The sequence below is a fragment of the Rhinoraja longicauda genome, chromosome 4 (assembly GCF_053455715.1).
Source record: "Rhinoraja longicauda isolate Sanriku21f chromosome 4, sRhiLon1.1, whole genome shotgun sequence".
Taxonomy (NCBI): domain Eukaryota; kingdom Metazoa; phylum Chordata; class Chondrichthyes; order Rajiformes; family Arhynchobatidae; genus Rhinoraja; species Rhinoraja longicauda.
In genome coordinates, this window is record NC_135956.1 from 17,908,306 (window position 1) to 17,923,596 (window position 15,291).

The window sequence follows — 15,291 nt, forward strand, 5'->3', positions numbered from 1 at the left end:
AGCGGATTCCACAGCTAGTAATGCTCAGAGAAATCTCTGTGTTGAGCTCACAATAAGATACATTAACTTGTTCAAATTCAAGCTCAAAGTAAAGTGGAATTTGATTCTCCATATGATCTAATATGTTCAATGGTACTTTATTTGTCAAATGTACTGAGTAACAGTGAAATTATTTTTTGTATACAGTTCAGTACAAGTATCACTATACATAAGCACTTAGATTCAAGTACAAGTGTATAGTAGTAGTACACTGAGTCAGTATAAAAACACACTGAGTGTGGAGTTGGTACAACATATAAGAGGAGGTAATGTAGAAACAAAGAGCTGCAGATGCGGTTTACAAAAGAAGACACAAAGTGCTGGAGTAACACAACGGGTCAGGCAGCATCTTGGGAAAAGGGTCTGAAGAAGAGTCCAGACCCAAATTGTCACCTATCCATGTCTCCTGAGATGCTCCCTGACCTGCCGAGTTACTCCAGCACTCAATGTTTTCCTAAGAGGAGGTAATGTTGGTTGAGTGATGACAACAAGCAGAGTCCCATTTGGTTCAACAAGCAAATATATGACCAATTACTTAAAATGTTACTGAATCTTTTCTTGCCTACTTGGTAATCTCCTAGCTTGACTGACCTCAGAATAGATCGTCTGTAGCAGAACTATGCTGTCAGGTGTGAAAACAATGTCCCCTGCCCATTGACAGACACAAAGTGCTCGAGTAACTCAGGCAGCATATCTGGAACATAAGCAGGTTGGGATTAACCAGCATCTGCAGTTCTTTGCTTCTACATTTCACCTGGCCATTGGCCGCGTGTACCGAGCTTCAGCACTGGGATGTTGCCCTGGGAAGGGATGTTGCTGCTGGTTTGCTTATCCTGCCAGTGGGTTTTGAAGATGTTGTGGAGACAGCGCCAGCAGCATCTGTCCATTTTGTTTTGCACTGTCCACTTAAGTAGTCCATAGATCAGAAGTGTACAAGAGGGCAGGGATCGTAACTGCCACATGTCCATGAGCATTGACATAAGTTTGGACCCAGTAACTGGAGAGAATATTTCATGCATTTTTACCCATCCTTTATGACATGACATGGAGGAATATTTGTATGAAGTTTCACCACATAATGTTGGAATATAAACTCTTGACAAAGGTGTTCACATCGTCAGGAACAGCCTACATTCTAACTGGTGCCCTGTTTGACAATTGATGGCAAATTGAAGAGCGAATCTGAGATTGTGGTTGAACTTCAATTTATTGGCACATTGTAATTCCACTATAATATAAATTCCCATGACAATTGTAGTTTAAAGATATAACCTGCATATTTGCATTTGAAGGTCATGATACTGATCATTTCCAAAATCACTTGAGACATTACTTGTACAAGATACAAAATGTACTTTGTATATATCATTACACATAAGTGATCCATACAGCCAGATTTATATTGAAAGAGTTGAACTGTCAAGTGGAGTCAAATATTAACCTCATGTGCTCTGACTTCAAACAGCTGCCCCAACTCCACCTTGCGGGATCACGGTGCTTGAAAGTGTCCATGACTCGATGGTGTTGGGATGGAAGCAACCCAGATTCCATGGTGGTTCCGACATCACTGGCTACTTTGTGGATTACCGGGAAATTATTAACGATAAGCCTGGAAAGTGGAACGAAGCACATATCAAGGCTATCAGTGAGCGGGCATACAGAGTAGGTGAAACAATAGCTTATTTTCCGGTCCCGTTTTGACGATGTAAAATAGAGCATTTTAATTCAATGTGGTTCTCAACCATCCAGCTGGAAATACTAAAGGAATTAACCTATGCATCAGAGGCATAGAAATAATTTAAATTTTATTACCCCGAGGACCCGTCAACTTGCCCCTCCTTTCAACTAAAGTCATTCCATCTGCCGCAGATATGTAGGCATGTTACCCTTGCCCCAGATATACATGTGAATATTTTGTTGGAAATTGACTAGCACTGGATCCCAGTGCATATCGACAGGCCATGTGTTTCAGCAAACTAAATTAAGTGACGCTGAATTTTTTTTGACATATGTCTGTGCAGAACTGGACTCATTTAAGCTTTACTTTAACAATCTGTAAATCAATGGATAATGCTGAAAATTCCCAGCAAGTCGGAGAACATTTGTGGAGAGAGCGACAGGATTAACACAATTCCATTTCTTTAGAAATTAATGATAGTCAAGATGATTGGAAAGATGGTGTTAAGCTGGAAAGGGTGCAGAGAAGATTTACAAGGATGTTGCCAGGACTCTAGGGCCTGAGCTTTTAGGAGAGGTTGAGCAGGCTAGGACTTTATTCGTTGGAGTGCAGGAGGATGAGGGGTGATCTTAGAGATGTATAAGATCATGAGGGGATAGATAGGATGGTTGAAGGTGAGGGGAGATAGATTTAATAGGAACCCGAGGGCCAACTTTCTTACACAAAGGGTGGTAGGTATATGGAACGAGCTGCCAGAGGAGGTAGTTGAGTCAGGTATGCACACAACGTTAAAAAATCATTTGGACAGGTATATGGAGAGGATAGGCTTAGAGGGATATTAGGTGGAAAATGAAAATGATTAAATGGCCAAAGAGATGATAATACCAGGCAAACAAGACCGATAATTACCTGTATCTAATAAAATCAGATGGAAGAAGAGTGAATTGTTACAGCAGAATAGTTGAAAGATTGGGAGGGATCACTCGAGTGAGATGTTTAAGGTGAGCAGAGATGAATACAGGGGACAAGAATGGATGAAATAGAAAAGATTACAGTGATGCAGGATCTAAAATATTACATCTTGTTTCTCTTTTCACACATGCTCCCAGATCAGCAGGGAGTTCCAACATTTAGTTTTGATATCTGACACCCAGCGCATTATGTTAATCAATGTATCTGTTTGCATAGACCTCTTCTAATTCTTGATCTTGCAACTTACTTTCTTTAGATCAATGACCTAAAGGAGAACATGACCTATCAATTCCAAGTCCGTGCAACCAACATGGCAGGAGTAGGTCTACCTTCTTCACCGAGTGACAAGTTCAAGTGTGAAGAATGGACCATCGCTGTTCCAGGTAGGTCTACTAATGTTCCAGACCGACCTATTTACAATGTAGAGGCAGTGTACCAAAGCAGGAATGAGGGACGCTGTGGATTGAAAAACAATGGTGCTGGGAATCAAAGCATGAGAATAGGCTGGCAGAAGTCAGGAAGACTGGTTTGCAGCCTCAAAGAGATTTTCTGCCGACCATGGTGCCTCAATGTCTTCCAACAGAAATGGATTTTTTCATATTTCATATTTCATATTTCAGATACAGCGCGGAAACAGGCATTTTCGGCCCACCAAGTCCGCGCCGCCCAGCGATCCCCGCACACTAACACTATCCTACACACACTAGGGACAATTTTTACATTTACCCAGTCAATTAACTTACATACCTGTACGTCTTTGGAGTATGGGAGGAAACCGAAGATCTCGGAGAAAACCCACGCAGGTCACGGGGAGAACGTACAAACTCCTTACAGTACAGCACCCGTAGTCAGGATCGAACCTGAGTCTCCGGCGCTTCATTCGCTGTAAAGCAGCAACTCTACCGCTGCGCTACCGTGCCGCCCTGGCCCTTAAAATGGACCACTGAAGGCCTCTCTAAGATCTCGGTCAAGAGACCTCCAGTCATCCCTTTCAAGAGTCAGGCCTCCCCAATGCCTATAGCTGGCTGCGCCATGCCTATCCTACCGATTTAACAGTCAAGAGTGTTTTTAGTGTCATATGTACTGGCAACTGAGCAGTGTAATTCTTACTGATTGCAGCTTGACAAGGTAATCATTACAATAACACACTAATAAATGTGCAATAATCAATTACATAATAAATTAATTACCAGCAATACAAGGTGTCCAGAGCATAACTGAAGTATATAGTACAACCAAAACAAAGTCCATAGTCCATAGTAGGTCATGGTTGGTGGAGTAGGGTCAGTGCAGTGCAATGTCCAAGAGCTTGATGGTTCCTGGGAAGAAGTTGTTCTTATAGACAATAGACAATAGACAATAGGTGCAGGAGTAGGCCATTCAGCCCTTCGAGCCAGCACCGCCATTCAATGCGATCATGGCTGATCACTCTCAATCAGTACCCCGTTCCTGCCTTCTCCCCATACCCCCTCACTCCGCTATCCTTAAGAGCTGTATCCAGCTCTCTCTTGAAAGCATCCAACGAACTGGCCTCCACTGCCTTCTGAGGCAGAGAATTCCACACCTTCACCACCCTCTGACTGAAAAAGTTCTTCCTCATCTCCGTTCTAAATGGCCTACCCCTTATTCTCAAACTGTGGCCCCTTGTTCTGGACTCCCCCAACATTGGGAACATGTTATCTGCCTCTAATGTGTCCAATCCCCTAATTATCTTATATGTTTCAATAAGATCCCCCCTCATCCTTCTAAATTCCAGTGTATACAAGCCCAATCGCTCCAGCCTTTCAACATACGACAGTCCCGCCATTCCGGGAATTAACCTAGTGAACCTACGCTGCACGCCCTCCATAGCAAGAATATCCTTCCTCAAATTTGGAGACCAAAACTGCACACAGTACTCCAGGTGCGGTCTCACCAGGGCCCGGTACAACTGTAGAAGGACCTCTTTGCTCCTATACTCAACTCCTCTTGTTACGAAGGCCAACATTCCATTGGCTTTCTTCACTGCCTGCTGAACCTGCATGCTTCCTTTCATTGACTGATGCACTAGGACACCCAGATCTCGTTGAACTCCCCCTCCTCCTAACTTGACACCATTCAGATAATAATCTGCCTTTCTATTCTTACTTCCAAAGTGAATAACCTCACACTTATCTACATTAAACTGCATCTGCCATGTATCCGCCCACTCACACAACCTGTCCAAGTCACCCTGCAGCCTTATTGCATCTTCCTCACAATTCACACTACCCCCCAACTTAGTATCATCTGCAAATTTGCTAATGGTACTTTTAATCCCTTCGTCTAAGTCATTAATGTATATCGTAAATAGCTGGGGTCCCAGCACCGAACCTTGCGGTACCCCACTGGTCACTGCCTGCCATTCCGAAAGGGACCCATTTATCCCCACTCTTTGCTTTCTGTCTGTCAACCAATTTTCTATCCATGTCAGTACCCTACCCCCAATACCATGTGCCCTAATTTTGCCCACTAATCTCCTATGTGGGACCTTGTCGAAGGCTTTCTGAAAGTCAAGGTACACCACATCCACTGACTCTCCCTTGTCTGGAGGTCACAGTTTTCAGGCTCCTGTACTACCATGGTAGTAGCAAGATGAGAGCATAGGCAGGATGGTGTAGGTCTGATGATATTAGCTCCCTTTTTGGTTGGTGGGGAGGATGGACCAGGTAATGTCTACTACTCTCCGAAGCCTCCTTCATTTCTGGCATTTGAGTTACCGAATCAGGCCATGGTGCTCTCTATTTCACGTCTTGAGAAGTTCGGGGGGGGGGGTATTTGGTGACATACCAAATCTTCTCAATCTTCTATGGAAGCAGAGGCATCGATGAGCTTTCTTTGTGATTGAATCAATGTGGCACAGGACACATATGTGTCTGAGTACACAGTCATAGAGGCCAATCAATCCTTTTGAAGCAGCCACAAGACCTTGATTTCCAGAACTTAATTGTCTTCGTTAATAAGTTTCTTCAGGTGAGCAAATAGAGCCGTGAAACTATCAAATTTTCAAATGCAGGGTGTCAACCTTTTGAGGAGTAGTTAACACTCAGTTAGAAAGGTCTTTCCCTTGGTCTCCTGAACATTATGCCTAAATTAAAATAATGACAAACTGTTGTGTAGTGTTTTGTGATAACTATTTTGCTTATCCATTTTGAACTTCAACATTGTCAGCACTCACTACTAAGTTTGTGATAAGTATGTCACACTGTACAGCATGTGATTAATACACTGTGGCAGCAATGGATAACAAGGTATTGTTTGACATTCCAACCACAAGGCAAGATTTCCTCCATTTGATTTTTCGAGAAAATATTTATGGTTACATTAGAAACACACAATTGAATCCTGTGCGGTTGTTCTGACGCATAGGGATTTCCTACATGTACTATCATTTACTTTAGGTTTGCTGTAATTCCTGTGATTCATCCCGATGTATTTTGTGCGAGTGATGTATTTTCCATACCATTGCAGGGCCTCCTCATGATCTTATGTACACTGAGGTTAGAAAGAACTCTGTGGTCCTCACCTGGAAAGCTCCAGTGTACGCAGGACGGAGCGAGGTGACAGGGTATTACGCTGATGTCCGGGAAACAGACGCAAAGGAAGAACAATGGTCAAGTATCAACGAAAAGGCAACTTCGAAGGGATTCATAAAGGTAAAGGCCATTCAGTAAATCCTGTTCCCAAAAAATTACCATATGAACACAGTTTTTTGGTCAGGTCAGCTTTTTTTGTATCACTTTCTATCAGTTGCATCATGGCAAGGAAGAGCACAAAATGCCGGAGTAACTCAGTGGTTCAGGCAGCATTCCTGGAGAACATGGATAGGTGACGTTTCGGGTTGGGACACCGGTACCATAGCAATATTCCCAATTGGCTAAAAGATCAACGTTTAAATTACTGCAAAGTTGACATCCATCTTCTAAAATTGAAGGGTCCAGACCCGAAACGTCACCTATCCATGTTCTCCAGAGATGCTGCCTGACCCACTAACTTATTCCAGCACTTTGTGTCCTTTTGATATTTCAGTTATTTGTGTATACTTAATTCTCATCAGATAGTTTACAGCTGTGTGCTTAAAAAGGTACTGAGTGGTTAGAGTCATACAGCATGGAAACAGGCCCTTTGGCACAACTTCCCCACAGCCAACATGTCCCATCTACACTAGTCTCTATTTTGGCAAATATATTTTGCAGCTCATTGCTGTCTTGAAGTGTGATGCTGGTCATATTGATGGTCAAGATGTTGGTGTATAGTACACCTTACCAAAAAAACCCACTGGGATCTTTGTAGACACAAAATGCTGGAGTAACTCAGTGGGACAGGCAGCATCTCTGGAGAGAAGGAATGGGTGATGTTTTAGGTCGAGACCCTTCTTCAGACTCTGAAATCTGAAGAAGGGTCTCGACCCGAAACATCACCCATTCTTTCTCTCCAGAGATGCTGCCTGGCCCGCTGAGTTACTCCAGCATTTTGTGTCTACCTTTGATTTAAACCAGCATCTACAGTTCTTTCCTACACATTGGGATCTTTATGATGGGAAATGAGGAGTTGTTTGAAGCCCACACTCTGAGATTTTTATGTATTTTTATTCAGATACATGGATTATTTCAGGACACGAAGATCGGTTGAGGAGGGCAGGGAAAAATAATCGGTATTTTGCGCCATGTAGAATATTGGCAAGTGCTGAATGTTCTCCATCAGATCCATCGATGGAGGCTTCATTAAATGGTATTGACTTTTAAATTAGCTCTGTGTTTCACCAATGCCTTAATATTGCCAATAGGTACAAGGACTAAAAGAAGGCGTGTGTTATGTTTTCCGTGTGCGGGCTGTGAACATGGCAGGGGTTGGAAGACCATCCGATTTAACAGAGCCAGTCACTGCAGAAACAAGCCCAGGTTTGTTTGACTCATTTATGAATAAGAAAGCAGTTATTTTTGCAGTGACTGAATTAAATTTAATTGAAACAAATGGCCTTGCTCATAATTGCCACCCTCTGTATTCACTTCCTTCTGTTCAATAAGGTGGCTTAATCTTTCATATCGGGTCTTATTTCATTTGGGTTCTATTTGTTCCTCTCCCAACAGTGTAAAACCTACTCAATCCAAGGTACAAACCGCCAGGTTCCATATTTGCTTAAATCTGATATTACACATATTACTCATTGTTTTATTCAACTACACATAGTGTGCACTGATTTACTCAACCAAACATGAAAAAATATATAAAGCTCATGGAAAACTTGCAATACCTCATTTGTATTCGGATAACTAATTCCGCGATAGCTGAATTTAACCTAATCAATATTTTCCTGACAGTATTCTGGCTAAATTATTTTTTGTGTGCAGGCTAGTTTCAGTTCTAATATGCTATGGTCTTAAGTAACTTGGTGACACAATAAGCCTCCCATTTATAAAATGTGAACTTGGGTAAACTAGCAGAAGGTGCTTGAAACATCTGGGGTTAATCTAAGTAGGAATCACAGGTCATAACAAAAATGACCTTGGCTGTTATATCCTTACTTGGCCGAAAGGCAGCAAGTGCTTTTATATTATCTGATGTAATTCTCTGATTGATATCATGTCAGTCAGCACAAACCAAAAGTAAAAATTTTGGGCTTTCGGATTTGTGTAACTGAAATTAGCCTCACTAACGCAGACAATGAGAAAGTTTTATCACGTTTCCTGTTTTTATTCAACTTTTAATCTATCTTTATTTACCCGACCTGCAGATCTATCAGATTTAGACAAATTCTGGTGCTGAGATTACTAGCTGTGAGTTACATTCCTCAACCATGACATCATGGAAAAAGTCCTGTATTCTTTAAAATTTTACGGTTTCGATCAGAGAGACGAACAAACCTAATTTCTTCAGAAAAATGGTACATTTCGAAGAGAAGCAAAAGAATTCTAAACTTCTTTATTATCTGAAACTACTTATTGATTATTGAGAACTCATGATTTTGGTTCATACATATGGGGGAAAGGATACCATTCCATACACTATGTACCTTACAATACATGGGCAATGAAATATTACCTCACTTCTCTCTGATAATATGGATAAACAATAATCTGATAATATAACATTATAATAACTGTTGATAATACATATATTGGTATAAATAATATAATTATTAGGGGTCAACAATAAATATTGGCCTTACCAATGCTACACACATCCTTTTAATAAGTGTTTTAAAATATACTATTGGGCCCAGCCAACAATTGGAAAGAATGATAAGACCATAGGGACAAAACTTCTATTTTCAACAGGTAGCCACTTGCTCAAATAAAGTATAGAATATGAATTTGCACATCTATTATTAGAAAATAGATTCTCCTGCTAAGTCAACAACAGAGCTTTATTTGTCATTCGGTACCAAGGTACCGAACGAAATTACATAGCAGTCACACAAAAAAACAAACAAAAAAAAAACGCGCGCACACTGGTTCCCCGTGAGTGGTTCGACCCACTCACCCCCTACGGTTCTAGACACTGGACTTAGATGCAGGAGCGTTGATAGTGCAGAAAAACTCAGACTTGAGGACTCCTGAGATTCCTACTACATGCCAAAAAGATAATGCTCCACTAAAGTTTTAACAAAGTATTTTAACATTCTAGCCTGCAAACACAGACATTATCAACAGCAAACATATGAAAAATTAGAATTCTGCAACTAACTCTTTCTATCTTTTTTTAGGTACCAAAGAGATGGTTGTAGATGTGGATGACGATGGAGTGATTTCCCTGATCTTTGAGTGCACGGATATGGCTGGAGGTTCAAAATTCATTTGGTCTAAGAATTATGAAGAACTCATCGACTCATCGAGAGTTACCATGGAGACCAAAGGCGGAAAGTAATCACAATTTTGCTGTCAATACAAGAACCCATGTTGTTTCTCGTTAAACTTTTTTTCTCGTAACTAATGGGGCAAAGTTATAATTATTTTGCTCGAAATAACCTCAGAAATGTATGAAATACAGTAAACCCTTGCAATAACGGACCTCTTTAGACTAGAAATACAGCACAGAAACAGCCCCTTCGGCCCAGAGTCCGCGCAGACCAGCGATCACCTCGTACACTAACACTATCCTACACACTAGAGACAATTTAAATTTTTTACCAAAGCCAATTAACCTACAAACCTGTACATCCTTGGTGTGTTCGAGGAAATCCGAGCACCCGAAGAAAACCCATGTGGTCGCAGGTAGAACATATAAACTCCGTATAGGCAGCAACCATAGTCAGGATCGAACACAGATCTCTGGCGCTGTAAGGCAGCAACTCTACCACTGGGCCACTGTATATAACGGAAATAGGGCCGCTCTATATAACGGATTTTGATTATAGCAGACTGAGGCTACGTTGCACCCCCCAGTCCGTCGGTTAAACAACGAGCTGGGATCATATGGCATGCTTCCGGTTGTAGGAGTGGAGAGAGCGAACAGCATGAAGACGACACGAGTACCCATCCCTGGCGTACAAAACCGCATGTGGGACCGGGGGATTTGCAGCCCCACAGCCTGTGAATTCCCTCATCTCTAGCTCACCCCAAAGCCGCGTTCCTTCCTTCCCCATCTCTGGTTAAACTTTAACCCCCTTACTCTGTTACAGCAGACAATCGGCAATAACGGACACCATTCCCCTCCCCCTCCCCCGTGGTCCATTATAGCGAGGGTTTACTGTTTATATATTTTCATATAGGTTCTAATCTGCATCAACATCAGCCTCTGACAAACATTTGTGGATGAGTTAATTAATTATACACAGAGTTAAAAGGATTATTTAGTAATTCATCTGTACTTTATCCGGACAAAAATTCCGCTTGATTGATGCAATAATTATCTGATATCCTCGCCAACAGAAGGAGAATGTTAATTTGATATCAAGGATTGAATGCCTCAACACCTTTGAAATGTTATGTTGTACCACATCAGAGTTTAATTATTATATTAAGAACATTTTATTGAAGGGTCATATGACAAACACTTGGCAGAATAGTGATTCACTGCAATATCCATACCAGTGAAGTGCAATGGAAGCTGAAGTCACCTTACAATTGCATAACTAGGTTTCTCGCGTTTGATAGGAAATTCTTCCATGATTTATTTTCACATTAGCTTGATGAGCCGGATGTTATTACTGGATCAAAGTGTTGTCGGAGATGGACACAAAATGCTACAGTAACTAAGCGGGCCAGGCAGCATCTCCGGAGAAAAGGAGTAAGTGACGTTTCGGGCAGACTTTGAGTTTGGAGAAGGGTCTCGAACCGAAACGTCACCTGTTTCTTTTCTCCAGAGATGCTGCCTGACCTGCTGAGTTACTCCAGCATTTTTTGTTTATCTTCGGTGTAAACCAGCACAATGTGTTGGCGGTGTTGGTTGGCATCGGAAAATTTCAGATCCTCATTTCTGAGCATATCCCGCACAATAATAAAACAGCAAAGGAGAGTAAATGGTCTGACAGTGCTGGGGCACAGCATTAGACAGCATTACATACCTTATCACCCCCTGTATAAACAAGGAACTGCAGGTGCCGCTTTACCAAGGGAAGACACAAAATATTTGAAGAAGGGTCCCGACCCGAAACGCCACCTATCCGTGTTCTCCAGAAATGTGCCTGACTTGCTGAGTTACTCTGGCAGTTTGTGTTTTTTTCTTTATCAGCCCCTTTGCACTTGCTTTATCCTGGGTTTCATGATTTAGTGTTGCAGCAAGTTGTGCCCTAAATTCTTGCCACGTGATCAGAGCAAAAACTGCTTTGAATATCAGCATTAGTCTCTGTAAATTGTTTTCAGGAAACTTGTGACAATAATGTTAAAGGGAAGTATAGAAAGATAGTACAGGGCATTGACATCTGGAAACACATGCTGTGAATCGACATGGCACATTTCCCACCATTTCCTACGTTATGTCAATGAGATCTCATCTGTGCAATGCAAGAGGTAATAGCAGGGATAGTTATTTCCAGGAAGGGAGGGAATATCGTAGTAGAAGTCTTTCTGGTAATGTACATCCCTAAACGATAGGTAAATAGGTTGCTAAGCACTGTCGGTATAGGTCGATAAACTTTTTCTATCATCTGCCATAATGACAGGGCAAGGGAGACGAAAACAACCAAATGTTACAAGGAGGAATGAATGCATTGCATACCCTGCTCAACAGTGTTTATTATTTCTTTGCCAAATAGGACGCGACTCAGTTTCAATGACCCAGGGAAGGAAGATTTGGGTGTTTATTCTTGCGTGGTCACTGATACAGATGGAGTTTCTTCCAGCTATGCCATAGATGAAGCAGGTATATATTATATCTTATTCCAAAAATTATATTTATGGAAGAAACGACCAAAATGGCGACTTCTGACAGCAGCCTAGAACACATTGTTCCTCTCCTGTTAGCCAGCCACCTCCTATCTTCCACCGGTTTCAGCGATGAGGGGTAGTTAGACGATTCGTCCCTGTTTAAGAGACAAAGAAATTATGGACAGCCCTTTAGCTAAATCTATTTAGTGCCTACTTTCGTGAAGGACGGTTGTCATAGAGTCCTACAGCACAGAAAGAGGCCCTTCGGCCCATCGAGTCCGCGCCGCCCGTTACCAAACACAGTCTAATTTTAATCCCATTTTCCCGCATTTGGACCGTAGCCCTGAATGTTGTAGCATTTCAAGTGCCCATCCAAATGCCTCTTAAACGTTCTGAGTGTTCCCGCCTCCACCACCACCCCAGGCAGTGAGTTCCAGACTCCAACCACCCTCTGGGTGAAAAAATTCTTTCTCACATCCCCCCGAAACCTCCCTCCCCTTACCCTGTATCTATGTCCCCTCGTTGTTGAACTTTCCACCAGTGGAAGAAGTTCCCCGCCATCTACCTTATCTATGCCCCTCATGATCTTGTACACCTCGATCATGTCCCCTCTCAGCCTTCTCTGCTCCAGGGAAAACAACCCCAGTCTGCTCAGTCTCTCCTCATAGCCGAGGCCCTTCATCCCTGGCAGCATCCTGGTGAATCTCCTCTGCACCCTCTCCAAAGCTATCACATCCTTTCTATAATGTGGTGACCAGAACTGTACACAATACTCCAGCTGTGGCCTCACCAGTGTTCTGTACAATTCCATCATTACCCCCCTACTTTTATATTCGATGCCCCGGCTAATGAAGGCCAGTAACCCATATGCCTTTTTGACCACCCTGTCCACCTGTCCTGCTGCCTTCAAGGACTTGTGTACCTGTACTCCAAGGTCACTCTGTACCCCTGTCTTCCCTAGGGTCCTTCCATTCATGGTGTACTCCCTCTCCAAGTTATTTCTGCCAAAGTGCATCACCTCGCACTTTTCAGGATTAAATTCCATCTGACACTGCTCCGCCCATCTGACCATCTCATCTATATCTTCCTGCAGCTTGCAGATCCCTTCCTCGCTATTCACCACCCCCCCTACCTTTGTGTCATCTGCAAACTTGCTGATCATGGTTGTGAAATGGGAAAGCTTATTTTTACCCTCCAGAAGGGTTGTACAATCTTCCTTGAGGTTGTCAGGGCTCAAATGGGAAATCTGTACGGAGTGCCTGGCACAAGCAGGGTGGCTTGGAATAGGAATGTCAGCTCCTGGGGACTTTAAAACAAAATTTGTCTTGTCATGAATTTTTAATTGATTTTAAATATGTAGATGAGTATATAGACTCATCTATATACTATCTATAAGACTCGTCTATATACTATCTATTTTCGTTTTACACGCCCTGGGTGTTACTGAATGTTTGTGAATGTCAAAGTCATTTTCAACCTATCCATGGGCTTGAACACACTGACAGCTTTTGACATTTGTTCCAATGTTCTCTTGGCTAGCATTTCATCCACTTTTTATTTGGGTTTGCTGGCTGCAGTCTCCCCGGCTGTCACAGTGCTTCTGTGACCCCAGCTGTTGGCCTTGGCCTGAGATAACCCCTATTGAGCATTGGAACAAATTCCCAGCAAAAGACTACGTTCGGGTTATGCCGGAACAAGGAATGGGGCAGGGGCCGGTGATTTCAGGGCTGTAGTAGATATGATAAAGGTAGAAGATGTCACAATTTTGATCCATCACTTTTGGTAATTACAAACCTTTGTTGACTCCATCGCAACATGGTTAAAACACAGATTATATTTTCCCAGTTAACCAACTTGAAGGATATTTACAGAAACATTCATGCAACTGGATCATGTTGTTAAGTTGTCTGAATCCGTGTTTTTGTCTTTGCAGAGCTCTTGCGTCTTCTTGAAGTTAGTCACGCACACAAATTCCCAGGTAAGTATTGTGAATATTATTAGCTGGAGTAGTGGTTGTCCCTAATTAATAGAGTCATACACCATCACCTCACTTGTGTTCACAGTTGTACCTCTGAAGTCCGAGCTAGCTGTTGAACTCCTGGACAAAGGACAAGTGCGTTTCTGGTTGGAGGCTGAACATCTCTCTCCAAATGCACAATGTAAATTTGTATTTAATGACAAAGAGATTACAAATGATGATGAGGTGAGTTATTTTACTTATTTATGAAACTCAAAGGGCGGCATGGTGGTGCAGAGCTAAGAGTTGCTGCTTTACAGCGCCAGAGACCCGGGTTCGATCCTGACTACGGGTGTTGTCTGTACGTTCTCCCCATGACCTGCGTGGGTTTTCTCTGGGTGCACCGGTTTCCTCCCACATTCCAAAGACGTGCAGGTTTGTTGGTTAATTGGCTTCTGTATAATGCCGCTAGTGTGTAGGATAGGGTATGGGTGATCACTGGTCAGCATAGACTCAGTGGGCCGAAGGACCTGTTTCCACACTGTTTCTCTAAACTAAACTAAACTAAACTAAATTTTCCACACACATGAATTGTATTATTTAAACATTCCCTATTATCATGATGAAGGCTAAAATAATGGAGCTGTTAATAGATTTTGAAAGGATTGTGAACAATTCCAACAGAAAAAAACAATATTATCCCACTTTCTCATCCACCTCCAACGCTAAGGGAATTTTTACAGGGACCAATTAACCTGCAAACCCACACATGTTTGGGATGTGGGAGTAAACCAGAGCACTGGGAGGAAACCCATGTGATCACAGGCAGAACGTGCAAACTCCACATAGACAGCACCCAAGGTCAGGATCGAACCCAGATCTCTGGCACTCAGAGGCAGCAGCTCTATGGCTCTGCCATTGTGTCGCCACTATTTTCAAATAGTATCAGTAGTATTAACTGCAGGAATATTTCTAGTCTCTGTTAGTACTCTTCTTTTTGACTATAGTATCATTCACGAGAAGCCAGAGCAACTAAACATCATTTGGATTATCATCTCTGGTTCAGGTGGTGAAATATGTTTGCAACAGAGAATGATTTGATCTTAGTTGACCTACCTCTATTTAAACCTCTGGCCCATTAAAATAGTAATTATCCCATGTCTGTCCACTGGCAAGCAATCATTTAAACTCCCCCTTAATTTGGAAAATTCATCTGCACCCACATGCAATTTACCTGCCTCAATAGAAAGTATTTGATGTTTGACAGAGGTGATGGTTTTCCTGAAGACTGACACAAAATGCTGGAGTAACTCAGTGGG

At 42.2% G+C, this 15,291-nt stretch overlaps 1 protein-coding gene across 2 annotated transcripts in view; it reads left to right on the forward strand.

The window, feature by feature from the left end:
- Positions 1-15,291, forward strand: part of myom1b (myomesin 1b) — a 90,520-nt gene that overhangs the window by 51,254 nt on the left and 23,975 nt on the right. For both annotated transcript variants that reach the window (XM_078398511.1, XM_078398512.1), the window contains exons 18-25: positions 1,505-1,701; positions 2,946-3,072; positions 6,179-6,363; positions 7,494-7,608; positions 9,414-9,570; positions 11,904-12,010; positions 13,949-13,993; positions 14,079-14,218. In XM_078398511.1, coding sequence (XP_078254637.1) covers positions 1,505-1,701; positions 2,946-3,072; positions 6,179-6,363; positions 7,494-7,608; positions 9,414-9,570; positions 11,904-12,010; positions 13,949-13,993; positions 14,079-14,218 — 1,073 coding nt within the window. The remainder of the gene's footprint in view (positions 1-1,504; positions 1,702-2,945; positions 3,073-6,178; positions 6,364-7,493; positions 7,609-9,413; positions 9,571-11,903; positions 12,011-13,948; positions 13,994-14,078; positions 14,219-15,291) is intronic.